At 32.0% G+C, this 19,080-nt stretch overlaps 1 protein-coding gene and 1 non-coding gene across 2 annotated transcripts; one reads left to right on the forward strand and one right to left on the reverse strand.

Annotated features, from left to right (window-relative positions):
* Nucleotides 1-1,604: 1,604 nt before the first annotated feature.
* Nucleotides 1,605-17,866, reverse strand: Smp_141190 (hypothetical protein; the record flags this gene model as incomplete). The annotated part of the gene is made up of 4 exons (XM_018793371.1): nucleotides 1,605-1,628; nucleotides 2,683-2,799; nucleotides 17,265-17,460; nucleotides 17,814-17,866. The coding sequence occupies 4 exons, from the start codon at nucleotides 17,864-17,866 to the stop codon at nucleotides 1,605-1,607; spliced, it is 390 nt and encodes a 129-aa protein (XP_018647891.1).
* Nucleotides 3,248-3,321, forward strand: Smp_tRNA_00838_Pseudo_???.1.1. Its single transcript has one exon. It is a non-coding gene (tRNA).
* Nucleotides 17,867-19,080: the final 1,214 nt, after the last annotated feature.

The following is a 19,080-nucleotide window of genomic DNA, read 5'->3' on the forward strand; positions in this document are numbered from 1 at the left end:
TGTAGCTAGCAGAGGAGTACAAGATGAAACTGGTTACATCGAAGTAGTTTACATGAAATGTACGTATGCCAACAGAGATTGATCATGAATACTAACAGTGGAATGATTCAAACCCTTACTAATAACAGTATAACCAGCACATCCATTTGGCTGGAACCAGTAGCTCAGTGGATAAAAGTTTGGCTTTTGAATTGAGAGATATTAGGTGAGGGGTCTAATATAAACATCAACATCGACATATATGTACATCCATCATAGTACTAAATATGTTGAAATTCTTGTCTTAGATTGCACTGTTAGTCACAACCCACTTATTCTATAAAAGATGACTAATCGATAAAAAATCAATGTAATTGCTAGTCATCTTTTATTTTGCTTTTTCCACCTCTGAAAATCAGTTTTACTAAATTTATAAACCAACAATAAACTTACTTTATTACTGTTTCATTTTACCAAAAAAATCACTTTCATAGTGGAATTTTATTCTATATTTTTATGTCGTTCTAATTTTGATTAGATGAATTCCTAATGTTTCATTGAGTTATCCTGTCCCATGGAATTCAATTATATGTGCAATGAGATAGCTATGACTGTAAACATCAGATGGCCAACAGTAAAACAACTGATGTTAGATTCATGAATTCTTAATTTATTCAAATTCAACTATTTAAAAGTATCCTACTCACCATAAGCCCTTAAGGTTTTTTTATTGATTCTCCAAATGACATCAAACTAAGCTCATAAACGTTTTCATCTATATAAACCAGTTAACGAAATAAATAATTGCTCTTTTAACACTATTACCTATATAAAACAAAAAAAACCCCAACGTTCCTCTATATAAGCTTAACAAGTAAACATACAACTTATATTTTTGTATTTATTGTTGCATAGGTAGAAAAATCTTGTTAGAAAAGAAGATATATATATATGTATATATAAGTAATTAGATGTTTGATAGTCTGTAGAAAACTAATAATTGTTGATCCACAAGTTGAACCAAATTTCAGTGTAACGCAATGAGCGCATTTTTTGTTTTTAAATCTATCAATAAACTATCAAAAATTAAATGTTGAAAATAAAAAATGAAATTGAAGAAAATAAAAACAATATGAAGAAAGAGTAAAGGATACATATATAGATATGATATCTGCATTTTCATCTCCAATAAAGAATATTATGTAAATTGACTGAAAAAAAAAGAAAAGTGTAAATGACTAGAATTGATAGATACTGGTTAACTGAGACGAAATGGTCAATATACATAAAGATAATGATTGAATGATCTTGTCTAGTTAAACTTGTACACCATCAAATGATCCATGTTAAATTAAGTAAGTAAGTAAGTAAGTAAGTAGGTATGTAGGTAGATGAATTTATTAAAAAATAAACTAAACAGTGGTCCATATATTAAATTAGAGAATAATTAGAAAACAATTTATATATATATATATATATATATATATAATGCTATACAGAAGGGAAATGAATACATTTTCTGTTGACCAGCACATCTTAAATCATTATCATCACCATTGTTATATGTTGATTTGGTAAACAGATTTCAATTGGAACCCAATACAGAACTGCAATAATTTGAGCTATCATCTTTCAGATGAAGTGGAGGCCTGTCAATGGAATGAAAATTATGGGAAATTTTTTTGAAAAGATGTATGACAAAAATTTTGCTACAGAAAAAAATATTTAAGTTTTAACCATAAAAACTGCTAACTACTGTATAATCTAATAGGTAAACAGTTAATAAGTTTATAATCCCTGTACAAATTTTAAATTTGTTTAGTTCATTGTAAATTGAACTGAACACAGAGTGAGAAAACATTAGACGTTTTAGACACCTTTCTATAACATTGATTTATGATCATTTGGCAGTTGCTTAGTCCAACTGGCAACAAATATACTTCACTACAATTCCTATGTTATTTACTTTTTAGAAAAACGAATGTTTAGAACGAGTATATGAAATTAACACTATCGTTACTGTGATAGTAAGTCACTACTATCAAATAAATTGGCACAGGTTATTGAGTAATTTGATATGATAAAATATGTTTCTTAGTATTATATAGTTCAAATCATGAGTCGATTGAAGCTAGACCACCATGGAAAACCTGAAAGCACTGGACGGCCGTTTTGTACTATTATGGGACTCCTCAGCAGTTAGACATTAAGTTAGACATTAACACCGTTAAATGCCGGCCAGTGGTCTATCGGTTGAGTGCTCTGGCGCGAGACTGGTAGGTCCTGGGTTCGAATATCGTAAGGCGGGATCGTGGATGCACACCGCTGGGGAGGCCATAATGGGACGAAACGGCCGTACAGTGCTTCCAGGTTTTCCATGATGGTATAGCTTCAATTGACTCATGCTTTCAACTATGAAAAATACTGAAATCTCCGCAAAACCCCTTCTGAGTATTATATAGATTTGATCTTTAGAATTTTTCTTTATAATGTTATGTAAAATTACATGTCATGTATCGATTCAATATGCATACTTAATAAAACACCTCACTAAATGTTTCATTTCTGGTTCGAACAGTCACTAGGGATTTACAAAATATATTGAGAAGTAAATAAGTTATATTTAAGTAAACAATGCATATTTATTAAATGAGTGTAAAATTTTATTTGTCTTCATTTAAAAACCGTGTTTCTGTTATTTACTTTGAAAATATCTATTGAACATTGTGTACTACCACTACTACTGGGAACAGTTTTCTCTGTGTTGTCTTTTATTTGAACTTTAATTGATTCGTGAAACTGTTGACTGTTGTTTATTTCCTACATGAAAGTAATAATCCAACAAATTATCATTATTTATAAGTATATCTACAATGAAAGGATTAAATTGGATAGTAAAACATATGTAAATCAGTAGAATAGATATTGTTTTTAAAAGCAGTTCAAATGGAAGATCTGATATGAAAAGAAAAGCAATGGGATTAAGGTGATATTGAATTACACGAATTTGAAATTTGTTAAGTTCATCTTAGCAGAAAATATTTAATCCTTTTAATTGAAACTTACGTGAGAGAACTATATCGAAATGAAACAACAGTTGTTCTATTAACTTTTAAATGAATCGACAATTACCACTCTCTCATTCTTCATTTATATACATATATATATCATATTTTATATTGGACGTTTTCGTTACATTTAAGGAAAGAAATTGAACGAAATGTAGATATATAATGTAAATAATTCAAATAATATCAGAATGGATGCCGGCTCAGTGGTCTAGTGGTTAAATGTTCGTGCTTGAGACCAAAGGTCCTGGGTTCGAGTCCTACGGGCAGGACCGTGAATGTGTACTGCTGACGAGTTTCAAACTAGAACGAAACAGCCCTCCAGTGCTTTTAGGTTTTCAATGGTGGGCTAACTTAGACTGAATTATGAATTCAACTATTAAAAATACAAATAATAGTTGTTTAGTAGGTTTTATTTTAAACATCAAAAAATATTTAAAAATTAAAAATATTAAGGTTGAACTTGATATCTATTGTATAGGTGATAAGTCACAGTGATTATGAATTAAAATCATTTATGCCCTATTTATTGTATAATCCACCTTAATATGAGTCCACAAATTCACTTATGGAAATTAATAAAATTCAACTAGATTCTTTTTCAGTTTCAAGAAAAGAATTATATTATAAACAGATTTTCTGTTATTAAATAACTTAAGGGAGAGAGAAAATCAAAAGGAAAGGTAGAATACTTTGATGATTCTATACACCTGATAAATAACTATGAACAATGGTTTGTAAGAGAAAAGGTCATACGACTAGGTAAAGACTCAACATCGTATAAAAATAATGAAAACTACTATTTTGATTTATCGAGTATTCACAAATTCTTGTTTTGCTTCATATCATAAATTACCGATAAAAATGAGAGTATAAGCAAAGATGGATGGTGCCTAGTAGTGAAATACAGGAAGCACGTTTTGTCTTTTTTAAGAATCTTCAACTGGATGTATCTGCATCCTGGAGTTGATGTTCGCTCCGGGGCTCCGGAATGAAAGTACATCCAGCTGACGAGTCCCAAATACGACGAATCGCGTGTCCTGGATTCCACTACTAGCCACTATCCATCTTTGCTTATAAAGTTTGTGACTTAAGGCAGTATCGAGGAAATCTGTACAGGATGCACATATGCCAATAAGAGACTGGTAAACTGCACTCCTAAACATCAAATGGAAGGTTCAAAAAAACAATACAAAAAGTGATAATTATGTATACATATATATTTTTTTCATAAATATCCACTAATTATTTGTTATTTCTGATGGAAAGTTAACATACTACTTATAAATTGGTTGATATTTTAGATAGTGTATATTGATGTACCTAGTTCGGTAATGTATACTTAGGAAATAATAAATATTTCAGTTATTAAAATCACTGTAAAACCATAAGCCTTGAACGAGAAAAGCTGAGATTTGTAAGACATAGTGACGATGGTAAAAATTCATGACGGGTGACGATTTAATTGATTTTCAGGGAACAATATAATCACCACTTTAACGAAATACACTCACTTATGTATCGATTTTATTTTCAGTTGGTGATTAGACAGTGAATATCATAGAGTGAACCTTTCATTGAATTAATACTAAACGAAAACTGCATATTATACTGAACGAATATCACACTGAAATAAAATGAATGTTAAACTGAATTGAAATATATTCCTCCTTTTTATTCCTTCCCAACGGTTAAGCAATTTGTTATTTTATAAGTTTCGAAACATGACTTATAACATCTATCGACAACTTTTGACTTATGTTGACCTATTCGGTTCACAGAAATTTAATCTGTTCTGCGAAATAGTGGTCATACAAATACATCGTTTTTGACATGAAAAACTTTTAGACTGTAAAATAAGAACTTCATACAGGAAAGTAGTGGAGCTAACCTTTAAGCTTATCCACATCAATCAAAATATATTGTCGGTTATTAACTGACCGAAATGCTCAAAAAGAGTCTTCGGTTAGATTATGTGTGATATTGAGTGCTTATAATATTGAGTTGTTATTATTTAAGATTTTGTAGTTAATTTCTTCTCGTTTATAAGAATATATGAATTATTAGGATATGCTTTAGACGAGATATCATGACAGATTTTGACGTAAATAAAAATAAAATTTATTTACGTAATAAATCAACCAATCAGTAACAGTGTGATTCGGTAAGCAAACGCGATATCTCCTATGCAAAAACCGATAATAACTAAGCTTTTATTATTTAACTCGTATTTTCAAATACACTGAAGACCACCAGAGAAAAAAGTGACGTCAATGAGTAGTTAAAAACAGATATTAGTATCTCAAAAACTTGTTTCAAGTGAACACTCGTGATTGATCGAATCTCTGTTCTGTCATATTTCAAAACGTTTCTATTTTACACTAAGGTTTCATTTCTAATACTACTAATAATACTTTCATCATAGTTTAAAGACTCAGTATCTCTGTATTATAATAGAATTCTTATATTTTGAATGAATTCCACTCCAGTTTTCAAGATAAATCTCTTCGCAAACACACACATGACATAAAAATATTCCATTTGATTGACCATTTGTCAGAATTACAATTCAATTTCAGTCAGTCGGGGAAATCCAATTTATGTTCTTGCATAGTTAATATGAGGTTAGATTATTTAGATGATGGAAACTATATTACATAACAATCCAAAATCAATTTATTTTATGTGTAGAGTAAGCAAAAGTGTGACTAATGATGTTGACACTCATAGGGAATAATCATATAAAGCGGTAAATAATATTTATTCATTACCATCAAGTAAATGAATAAATTTCTATGTGAGTCGGATAATGTTAGTTCGAAAGCAGTACACTATAATAAGATAAAGGAAGTTTTGTCATGTATACAAATGATGTATATTCCTATCTAAAAATGCGATGAAACATTTATTATTATTAATGATTACGTGTGAAATGTAATCCACTATTTAGTTAATAAGTAATAATTGTCATATGTCCCATAATAGGACGAAACGGCCGTCCAGTGCTTCCGGGTTTTCCATGGTGGTCTAGCTTCAATTGACTCATGATTTCAACCATGAAAATATGTACATTCGTCCAATTGAATGATGACACAAAGCTTTAAACAATAAAGTGATAGTATACTAAACGCTTCATGTTAACTCCTGTCAAATCAGTCGGTAAAATTTCTGATCATAAACCTAATCTAAAATGAATAAAGCTGAGACATATAATCAGCTGCTAAACAACGGTTTTGAACAGGAGTTTTAACTATTACAATCCAGTTTCCTTTGTATGTAATATATTTATAGTTGTCATGTTTATATCATCGCCATACATTTTGAAATAATACTTTTTGGGGTAAGAAATAACTAAGTACTGATAGAGTTTAAATCATCACTTTGTCAACGTTGGCTAAATGTATTGTTTATATTCGGTTATCAGAAGAAAAGTTCGTGTTATTACAGTTGTCACAATGATGCTATCTACAAGTAGTTGATCGAATCGTATATCCGTTTATTCAACAGCCATAAGTTCACCTTGGGTGGTTAAGAGTGTATTAAGTGGCAGAGAATGTGATTTACGCAATCTAAAGCACTGTAATTGATGTTTGATTGTATACTATATAATTTTCCAATTTGGTTAACGACATTATTGTCGGTACTATGGCAATGTTCCATTATTCGAGATGCTACTGATCACAACTGTTATTTACTGTGACTTTTTTTCAAAAGTTAGAGATTATTTAGTATTCTTTTCTGTTGTTCAGCTGGTTCATCCGCATCAGTCACTTGGCTAGTTTGATACTAGTTGATGTAATAATGTAGACAACTTAATAGTTCGTTTATGATAAACAATTAAAAGCAAAACAAAAAAAACTCAATGAAAATGTGATCTTGCCAATAAATAGAAAATTATAATTAAATATTGAATTATATTGAAAAAGATTTCAATAGTGTTATAGGAAGACGAAGATTATCAGAACTATGTGATATATTAGCGAAATACATTTCGAACAATCTGACCACATATATACTTGTTAAGAACATTTATCTATAAAAATAAAAGGTCAACTAGACTGGAAATGGGGGGGTGTAAGAGTAGATAGGGATAATAATATTGTGAAAACAATTTGACACCTAATCACTCTGGATAATAAGCTAATATTATCAGGGTAGGTTTAAGGAGAGAACAAACTGTTTTTGAATACACAAAGGGGGTTTGAATTTTCGTATGGCTAAGGCTTCAATAAACCTTAGTATACGCCCTGTTACACTTTTATACAACATCACAAAAGCCGAGTTTAGATCACTCTTATGGACTGTTTCGATTATATGTTTGGCAATAGAGGATGATGAATGTTTATCCTTTACTCTTATCGGGTCATTCGATTCTATTTGTTTCTGAAACCATTTTGGCACTATTATTAACCTTGTCTATACTTACCCCCTAATTTCCAGTCTAGTTGACCTTTTATTTTTATAGATAAATGTTCTTAACAATATGTGTGATCAGATTGTTCGAAATATATTGCGCTAATATATCATGACATAGTTCTGATAATCTTCGTCTTCTCATTACACTATCGAAATTTATCAAAGGGACTAATTGCTTTAAAAAAAGATTATTAGTATTTGTATTGTGTTCATCAATTAAACTGTTACACGTTTTCTTTTTATTCAATTTTAATTAGAATTGCTTGAACTTCAACTAACCAGCTGACGAGTCCCAAATAGGACGAAAGGCGCGTCCTGGATTCCACTGCTAGCCACTACCCATCTTTGCTTACAATGCTTGTGAATTAAGGCTATATCGAGGCAATACGCACAGTATGCACATATGCCAATTAGAGACTGACCAGTTGCAGTCCTAACACTGGGAAGATTCAAACAAACAATACTAAATGAATTTCAACTAATTTGTTGATTAAAAAAATAGTGACTTGATAATATTTTATCTTTGAACTGGTTAAAATAAACAAAATAAATTTTCTGTAAAAGTATTCATATTTATTAGAAAAAAATCATTATTAAACAAACAACCACATCGAATTCAATAGCTCACGCAAACATAATTTACGCTTCATAAAGTTTAGCAAAACAAGGAAATTGAGAACTGTTATTAAACGAAAATAAATAACATTTAATTTTGAAAAAAAGAAAATTCTGTAATCTTCACAAACCTTGTATACTGATCATACCAATTATTGCAGATAAATGTCTAACTTTTTAAGCTAACTGTTACCATAAAATGTTACAGGATTAATTAGTTATTAATTAACTTCTATGCATCGAATTGATGAATGAATTCAGCTAAATGATATTTAAGGGCACAGTTTTGATAAAGCCTTTCAGGTATTTGATTACAAAGCACTATAGATTAGTCGTATAGATAATTTAGTTGAGTATATACATACCTTACTCCGCCTGTAGCTCCTTTAGAGTTACTGCCGGTCCCAAGCCCGTGTAAAGAAGGAGGGTTGGACATGGGGTTGAAGACTCCATCCCGCAGAAAAACTAATTCGCTAAAAAAACGCTAGTCAGAAAAAATAATTCAAACCATTCAAACGCTGGCCTGAGAGTTGAAGGAAGAATTATGACACCTCAGAATGAAAGCCGAGATCCTTCGGAAGTCACGAGGCCGATGCCTCTTCTTACAATCACAGCAACAATTTTTATAGGTACATGGAATGTCCGGAAAATGTGGGAGACCGAGAACAACAGTCAATTAGCAATGGGAATGAGAAGATACAACTCGGCAGTACTCGGAATCAGCAAAACCCATTGGACACAAGCTGGACAACAAAGGCTAGGTACGGGAGAGATGCTGCTATACTCCAGTCACGAAAGGGAAAATGCTCCACACACTCAGGGAGTTGCTCTAATGCTGTCCAGAGAAGCACGAAATGCACTTGTAGGATGGGAATCTCATGGACCCAGGATAATCAAAGCATCATTCAGAACAAAGAAGGAGGGGATCACAATGAATGTTATCCAATGTTATGCACCCACCAATGATAACAACGACGACGATAAAGATCAGTTCTATGAAAGGCTGCAATCGATTATAGCGAAGTGCTCAAGAAAGGACCTGACCATCCTGATGGGAGATCTAAATGCTAAAGTCGGAATGAATAACACAGGATATGAAGACATAATGGGACGACATGGACTAGGAGAAAGAAATGAAAATGGGAAGAGATTTGCAAATCTATGTGCATTCAACAAATTGGGTATAGGCAGCACACACAAACGCATACACAAAGCTACATGGATCTCACCGGACCACACCACAGAGAACCAGATAAATCATATTTATATCAGTAAAAAATTCCGAAGGACAATGGAAGATGTGAGAACCAGGAGAGGAGCTGACATAGCTTCAGATCACTACCTGGTTGTGGCCAAGATGAGACTGAAGCTTAATAAACACTGGACAACTGGGGAAACAGCATTACGAAGGCCCAATACAGCCTTCTTTCGAGATACTCACAAACTCAAAGAATTCATGATAAATCTCAACAACAGGTTCCAAGCTTTACAGGATCTACTGAAATCAGCAGGAGCTGACAACATACCAACTGGAGCACTGAAGCCAGACATTGAAGTAACTTAGAACATTTTTCACCTTCTATTCAAGAAGATTTGGGAGGAGGAACAAGTGTCAACGGACTGGAAAGAAGGATACCTCATCAATATACCAAAGAAAGGCGATCTGAGCGAATGTGAGAATTACAGAGGCATCAGTTTTGCTGTCAGTACCAAGGAAAGTTTTCAACAGAGTGTCGCTGAACCGGATGGAAGACGCAGTAGACGCTCGACTTCGAGATCAACATACTGGATTCCGTAAGGATCGGTTGTGCACAGACCAAATTGTGACATTATGGATCATCATGGAATAATCAGTTGAGTGGAACTCGTCACTATACATCAACTTCATTAACTTTGAGAAGTCGTTTAACAGTGTGGACAGGAGAACATTATGGAAACTTCTTCGACACTACAGAGTTTTTGAGAAGATTGTCAACATTATCCAAAACTCATACGACGGACTACAGTGAAAGGTCGGGCATGGAGGACATCTGACAGATGCATTCCAAGTAAGGACCGGAGTCAGACAAGGCTGTCTACTCTCCCCCTTCCTCTTTTTTCTGGTGATTGATTGGGTTATGTGGACCTCGACATCTGACAGGAAGCACGGAATACAATGGACATCTCAGAATCAATTAGACGATTTGGACTTCACAGATGACCTAGCCATCCTATCTCGTACACACGAACAAATACAGACGAAGACAACAAATGTAGCAGCATCAATAGGCCTCAATGTACACAGAGGAAAAATCAAGATTCTCAAATACAACACGGAGAAAGCCAAGCAAATCAAACTTGATGGAGAAACTCTGAAAGATGTAGGAACATTCACGTACCTGAGAAGCATCATTGATGAACAAGGAGGATGTAATGCAGATATTGAGGTGAGAATTGACAAACAAGGACCGCATATCGACAATTGAAGAACATACGGAACTCAAAACAACTGTCAACTAATTTCAAAGTGAGAATCTTCAATACGAACGTCAAGACAGTTCTACTGTACGGAGCTGAGACGTGGAGAACGAACTCAACCACCGACAAAGATGAACGAGTATTTATAAACTACTGTCTACATAAGATACTCAATGTCCATTGGGAGCAGCCGACTATGGGAGAGAACAAACCACCTTCTAGATGAAGACGAAATTAAGAAAAAACGTTGGAGATAGATGGAACACATATTACGGAAATCATCAGCGTGTATTGCATGGTAAGCACTGACTTTGAACCCTAAAGGGAAACAGAGAAGAGTAAGATCAAAGCCAGATATTAAGAGCATGAATATGACCTGGTAACGACTGAGAAGGATATTTCATGAGAGATTAGGTTGATGAATCTCGGGTGGGCGGCCTATGTAAGCAAGGAGTGATAAGCGCAAGTAAGTGACTAAGTATGCCTACTTAAAAGTAACCACCAAAATCGTTTAGTCGAATATCGATTGCTTGCTATATCAATTCTTCATTGTTGCAATATTACAACCAATCTAGAACGTTGTTTTAATTTACCAGAAAGTATTACTAATATTCCTGTGAGTCCTTATTTGATTTGTTTAATGTGACTGGCAATTCACGCTCATATAAATACGCACTTTGTATTAGACTTATAGTATTCAAATTTATTTAGTTTCCTAAATGAAAGTCTGACCATAGCTTTGTTAGAAATTGGCCAATTTTATTCATACAAACACGTATTACTGTTATATAATAGTACAGAGACAGTTATATAGTTAGAAAGTTTTAGATACATATTGATAGACTAAGGGGTGTAATGTGTATAGCAACGAAAACAACTGCACCTTATTTCATAACCCGGTAGCATGTTAATAGTATTACGCGATAAGCAACTAGTAGTGGTGTAGTGTGTACTACTTGTATGGACAGATAAAGGGTGTATGTGTTAGGAATTGAGAGTCGAATTCTTACGGACAGAAGAGAAAAATGAAGAGAAGAGTCAAGAAAATAGAAAGAAATCAAAATGACAACAAGAATGAAAGAATGATGGAGTCTCTTAAGAATAATTTAAGAAAGATGGGCAATTAGTTTATTTAATGCATTGTTTTCATATTTTACAAATACAGCGTGTAACTTTACACGATATAGTAATTTGATTTAATACCCAAAATTTCGTTCATTACAGTTTCACTGTGGCAAAATAGATTACAAATGCACTTTTACAAGTGTTAGAAATTTTTGAGAAACAAAAGTTTTGCAATAGAATTAATCTCTATTAGACACGAGAACGTTTTTCAAAAAATAAACGTTTCTTTTTTCTTTAACTAAAATGTAAGAAAAGTGGACAAACACATCATACATTTAAAAGGTGCATAAAGTAGAAGATGTCACAGGAAGATAGAGAGAAGTTCTTAAAGTTGTTCTTTTTTTTGAGAAAAAAATTGGATTTCTTTTAAGCAGTAAGTCTGTATAACTGGGCTGTCATTTAAAATTCTAATATTAATTGCTTTATTTTTTTGATGCACCTTATATACTGGGAATATAAGATAATGATAAAACGTATTTGGTCACTTATGGTTTTTATATTATTTTACTCTAAATAGAATACATATTGCATTTATGGGCTAAAGCAGATTTTAGATGTTTAAAAGTATTCCGGAAAAAATCATGAACCTAAGTTTCCTTGTGGGATTTCTTGTTAACCACCCCCAAGTATTTAATATTATAACATTGTGAACTCTATGTCATGTTATTTGGACAAGTGGTCACGATGCAACTTCCTCGACAGAATCTGATCTATACTCGTATACGAGGGAGGTATGAAACTGATCACCACTTAGTGATTCATCAATCCTAAAACAATGGTTATCTTTAATTTTAATTATTTATCAAAAATGTTTCTTGTTCTTGTTCGTCTCCTCACTGTATTGATTTTACATATTACTTCCTAAATATATTCAATAAATTCATAGAATTCTTGAGAATTTCTCTTTACGTTGTCAATAAGTGAATATATAGTTCTGTCATCTATTTATATTGAGTAACAAGAAACGTTGAGTATGATTTAGTAAATACCTTAGAATAAAATATCTTTACAGTAAATTATTTTACTAGTTAATTCTAATATTCAAGGTAATGCCCATTTTTGATGGAGTTTTGTTCTCTGAGCTGGATGGTTTAGTCATGGAGCTTTCATCGTCCTTCTGAACGACATCATCAGCACAAACTTCGGGTAGAAGTGAAGTGTTTGAATTTCTCCACATGTGATTCACAGCTTGCCCATGGTATTTTATTTGTTAATAAATCCAGATAATGATCAAACGTTTTTTTTTGTTGTTGAAATCTTATTTTCAGATAGACTTCATAACAAAAACTTCACTGTTTATCGAGTGTTTTATCAGTCAAAACATATCGAAGAAGTAATAAGTATAGTAAGCCGAAAAGAACAAAACTTTGTAAGTGTAAACGATTTATTTCATTTATAATGAAAATGATAAGAAGTGTCAAAAATATATATCCTGGTTACATAGAAATAATGATTGATAAATGGTATATTTATAACTAATACGATTTACGTAATTTATTTTGATGAACTTTCGAAACTTACCAATGGTTCAACTCTAATAGAAAACGACCATACATATATAGTTAATGCTTGTGTTCTATTTCTAGTTGAAACGTAGGATAAGTTATATACATTTCTAGAATGCTTAAATAATCGCGATACCATTATTTATATATTTATAGTGTCTGATTAAATTTCTCGTTATACTGGCTTACAACTTTGTCCTTAATACTATATTAACTATGATAATAACCTCATACTCACTAGAGACTAGATTCGAGATGGATTCTTAAACACTTGGTGAAAATATCGTAATTGATGTAGTTTGACAAGTTAAGAATAAGGAAAGTGTCTCTGATTATCCATAACTGTGATTGAACTATAATTAAAGTCCTGGGTTCAATTTCATGCGGAATCACTTCAAAATAAACAAAAATCGACCTCGTGCAGTGTACCGTTGAAAACTAAGGAATAATAGACATCTGCTTAGTCGTAGTCAGTGGTTATTCAGAAAATTCTATCCAAAGCTTTAATAAGAATCAAGCCTAGGACCTTTATGTCTCACGGTGAACGCTTAACTATTAAATTTACTAAGTATTCATCAGATGGTACAACACTTATTACAAATAATTTTCATTACGATTATTCAATATAATGACAATACGATTATTTGACTCTTAACTCTCTAAGTGAGATTAGTTTTAAACAGGAATTGCTTACAAATTTAACAAATCTGTATAAAGCCCTTTCTGTTGGGATGACCCTGCAATTTTCTCGCAAGCGACATGACAAGCTCATGGGTCATCAAGAAGCATTTCAACCAATCAGCGATTGATTAGAAGTTATATGAAGTTATATTACTAAAATAATGAAAATGGAAAAGTCACATGTGGAGATCCTGATTGGCTGATTAATACACTGCTACTATGTTTAGCAGTATTCTAGAACTTTCGGTAAAACTCAAGGACTCCTAAATTACTATAAAATCCCTATATTTTCTGTACATAAATGAACCCTGTAGTAAAGTGCTTCCTTCACACTTTGTGCCTTTTCTCTGGTCTTCAAGTCGGTGTATAGTTCTAGCTCGGGGGTACGGAACTAGCTTAGGGAAGCGAATATAGCGTTCAAAATCGGCCAGACGTAACACTTTCAAATGATGATTTATAGATTTAGTGAGTCTATTTATGATTAAGATAATGTGGTGTGGGTTACTGATATCCATATAAGTAGTACACCGTGATGGTCGGGCATTGAATATATTTCAGTAGAAGATCGATAAGGAGAGAACGGGAACAGCACGCAATCGATACGAAAATGCATGAACAATTATATCCGAACGCTATGGACGGATATTTGCAGAAAAAACAGTCTAATTGAGACATTCGATTGTCCCTCATCCGTGTTCTTTTCTCTATAATAACATTAAACTTTACAATGTATTTTAAAAAATACCTGTAGTTTTAAATATTGGTAATATACATTTTTTTATACTTTAATCAATAACAAATAAATAATGTTGTGTTTTTCATTTTTAAAAAAAGATCGAGTGTAAAACAAGAGATATTGAACTAGTCATTTTTACCTAAAGTGACTTAATCATATTTCATTATAGAAAAAATAGAATTTAACTATTCATTTCAATATATTCTAGTCAATGAATTCATTCATGAGAGAAAATAACAGATGTTAACAACATAGTAACATTATATGTAATAAGGACAACTATTGACGACAAACAATAACATAGAATTTTTGACCACAAATGTATAAGAAAAGAGATCAGTAAAAAAAAAAGAATTATGTAATATAGATTTTTATCAAATATTAAGAAAATGAAAACTCATATGATTGATGTGAAAACAAATGGTCCATGTATTTTATGTTTGTTTGATTAGTTTATCATGAACAAATATCTTAGTAAAACTTTGGAAAACAAATTAATTACTGAAGCTATCGGCGGAGTGAGTGAGATTCCGATGAGATTATAATTTATGAACGAACCAATGAAATTAGGGATAGCAAATCTTAGGTTTTGAAGCGAAATTCGTTCATTCATATAGATAAATAACATTTCAGTTGTCCATAAGTTAAAGTCACACCGAAATTAGTTACTAATGAACACCATGACCAGTGAATATCAATCATTTAGGGCATGATATGGGTATTGTCGCCAGAATTAAATGGTGGTTGCGCCACTTATCAAATTGCCTGTTTTTAAAAAGGTAATCTAATATGTGTCATCTGAATGATTTGAAGGCTTTACGCCCCCCGTAAAGTCTAAAAGTTTCAGGCCTGATCCCTTCTGAAGTTGTGGATAAGAAATGATGATTTTCAGCGATTGATTACCTGTAACCAGTCTGTGATGTAATCTACAATAATTAAACAGTCTTCACTGACCTTACTTACAAATCATAAAATGTATGCTGAACCTGATTTATGGAAATATGATCTATATTTATTAACAAAGTTGAAATATTAAGTTCTTTATACATATGCTACTCACTGTAGAAATATGACCCTATTTTCTAACATTTTTGTAGACATATAACACATCTTTAACGACTGTTCCTAGTTAACATCATTAGAAAATGTAAGTTATGCAAGTACGCAATATCGGTGTCACTCAATTGTAGATGTTTTGAAGTAATTCCTATTCGATGTGAAACTTTTGCTATTTCGTAATTTTTCTTCCACCATGACTAATTGCCCTACACTTGACACGTATGTAGCATTATGAAGTGACATTTTCATCGCAGACAACTTTACATTTTCCATGTAAGCCGGAAAGATGACAGAAACCGAAACACACCCTTCATTATGGATTATGATGGTGTAAATAATTATTTTCGCTTCATTTTGGTTGACAATCAGGTGCAAGGTCAAAATTGCGAACGAGAGTGGAGTTTATCCTTACCCTCAAACTATCATTCTATCATCATTTGCTTAACCATAATCCAGTTAGAGTTTGGATAAGAATTATTATCAGTCCTTACAAATTTTAGAATTGTACGATACTTGAGGGACATGAGATACTTCTTGATTGTGGAAATATTTTCAAGGATAAAAGTCAAAAGTTAACATATTATAGTTATTCACAACAAAGCGGTAGCTTAAGAACAAAATCACTGAAAATCAGTAGACAGAGATGTATAGTTCACAACCTGTCAGCTTTTAACAACGTAAAAGTCAGTAATTAATATAAATTAATCTAATATTTCAGCATCTCATACTAGTAAAGCTAGAGAAAGAATTACCAGGAACGACTCGGTTACTAAGAGTAGAAGTAATTGAGCAAAGATAAAGAAAAAAACAGACATGCGTTTTTTCACAAGTTGATTTTAGTAATGCATATTAGATTAAAAGCAATTAAATAAATTGCATAAATTTATCATTAATCATAAAGAACTATTAGACTAGATATTTTAACCATAATTAACTTCTTTCAGAACAGAATTTATAAACTAACTAATTCACAGAATTGAGCAACCACGATCTCGCACGTGACAATCAGACCTAAAGCGTTTGGTATCGCGCGAACGCTTATCCTCTGGACCCCTGAGCCAGCATCCAGCAATGTTAATGTCTTGCTTTAATCGATCCATGATTTAGCGCAACGCTTCGTCCGGGTGTAACCAGTTATTCACCTCAGACAATGGATAAAGGGTTGCGCAATATCATGGATCGTTTTAAGTTAGACACTACCACTGTTGGATGTCGGCTCAGTAGTCCAGGAGTTAAGCGTTCGCGCGCAATATCAAAGGTTCTGGGTCCAAGTCCCGTGTGTGATGCCGTGGATGTACACTGTTGGAAAGTCCCATACTGGGACGAAACGGCTGTCCAGTACTTCCAGATTTTCAATGATGGTCTAGCTTAGATCGATTCATGAATCCACCTCTTAAAATTACTACCATCTCCACAAATCCCAATTCTGGTAACAAATTTCTCATGAAAATCATTTGATATAAGAAACAATTATGTTTGTTAGTTTATCTAAATGTTTACTACCTACTCTAATCCAACCTATAATTTTCAATGTTTTAAAGAAATAAACATGAATGAAAACCCCGAAAAGTGTCAATTGTGAAAATTTGCTAGTTTTCTTTAATCAGTTTAACTTGTACTTACTGTTTCTTCATTGTGGGTTTTGTTGATTGATACCAAAAGGTGTTTCGATGAATTATGATCAGGATGTGGATTAGAGGAATGAGTTTGTTCAACATTGGATGACAATGATAGTTTGGTTTGATTTCTGTTCATATAACGTCTTCTCCGATGACAACATGTTGAAAATCGACGTAAACTTGACAGCTTCGATTTCCGTCTAGAATACAATGGTTTTAAAACAATAGTAATAGTAATTATTGATAGGTCAAGGATAGATAATAAGCTAAATTAAGCAACCCTGTTTACTAAACTATTTATTGTTTCTCACTCTCAATGGTAGCTTTTACTTGGTGTATTTGTAAAATTTGCTTAGAAAACGGTGTATATTATAAGAAATGAAAAATATTAATTTTCTTAAAATAAAACAATATGACGATTGTATGGACATATAATGGTCAGTTACCATGTACATGCGTTACTTGAGTAACAATGAAAGAGACAAATATCATAATTTCTACTAATATTAGTATTCATGAGACGTTTTTACAAACATGATTAAATGTGGCTTACGTGGCAAGTATCATATTGATAGAATTAGTACTTTGACATGTTGGTAAATCCATTGTGTTCGAATATATACAGAAGAAATACCATACTGAAATCTATAATGACGTCTGTTAGTAGAACATTTTGTGGTAATTCAAAATGAGTTGGTTTTTTGATATTCTCACTTGTAACTTGGTTTGATTTATTTTTTTAATGTCTTCTGTTAAAATCAATGTTTTCTGTTTATAATTTCACAATTCCACTACGGAAGTGAATGTAAATAATGAATAATGTTCATGGGCCAGACAGTACTGCCTTACTATCATGTCGATCGATGCTATCGCCAAATAAAATATGAAAGATTTCAACCTAACCTGAGTATAACGCTTTTCAGCAGACATCAACAAAGCAATTCAATCACTTTTTTGTTTGTTTCCATAATGATTTGACAAATATCATTTAATACTACGATCATGCTCATCATGTTTGAAATAATTATTACTTTAAGAAAAAAATTTATTATCTCTGCTTTAAACGTATAAATCATGTTAATACTGAAAAGAATTATATGAAAACCTTCGGTAGAACTTATTAAACTAACATTCAGCTATCTTCAGCTTGAACACATTGACAAATATTACTTCAGTAAATATTAGTTTGATTCATAATACAAGTTTTTAGGTATATCGTTTTTGCCCATATATATTGATTTCAATTAGTATAATGCATTGTAAATTGAATTTTAAGAAAAAAAGTACACTTCCAACCCCCCCAAAAAAGAAATTAATGATTGTTAAGTGACTGTATAGCTTGTGTACATGAGAAAAAACATATCTATGAAAATATTAAACTAACAAAGGCAATTTATGAATCAATGATCACAATGAAGTAGAACACATCACTATGAAGTTTATTATTTTTATATAAATATTTAAATATATTAGAATAAAGCCTGATGATGTCCTAGTTAATAATAATATTGTTAGTTTCTATATGTTGTTTTAATATTCACATTATGATTCTTTAATTTTTTAAAAAAAATATTTGTATCCATGACACGATATGAAAAATGTTTGAATAAGTTTCTAAGTATATCAGTCATTGTTTTCTGAAATGTCTCACGCTTAATAATTAATTTTATTTGTAACAATGAACAATAATTAATTTGTAAAATACTATTTTCAACTATCATAAATTTTTAAAATTTTTTTAAACAGTTCACTAAAGAACATTCAAAATAGTTCAATAACGATTTACAATGTTAGATATTAACACCATCGGATGCCGGCTA

The sequence above is a fragment of the Schistosoma mansoni genome, chromosome 1, assembly GCF_000237925.1.
Source record: "Schistosoma mansoni strain Puerto Rico chromosome 1, complete genome".
In the NCBI taxonomy this organism is placed as follows: Eukaryota; Metazoa; Platyhelminthes; class Trematoda; order Strigeidida; family Schistosomatidae; genus Schistosoma; species Schistosoma mansoni.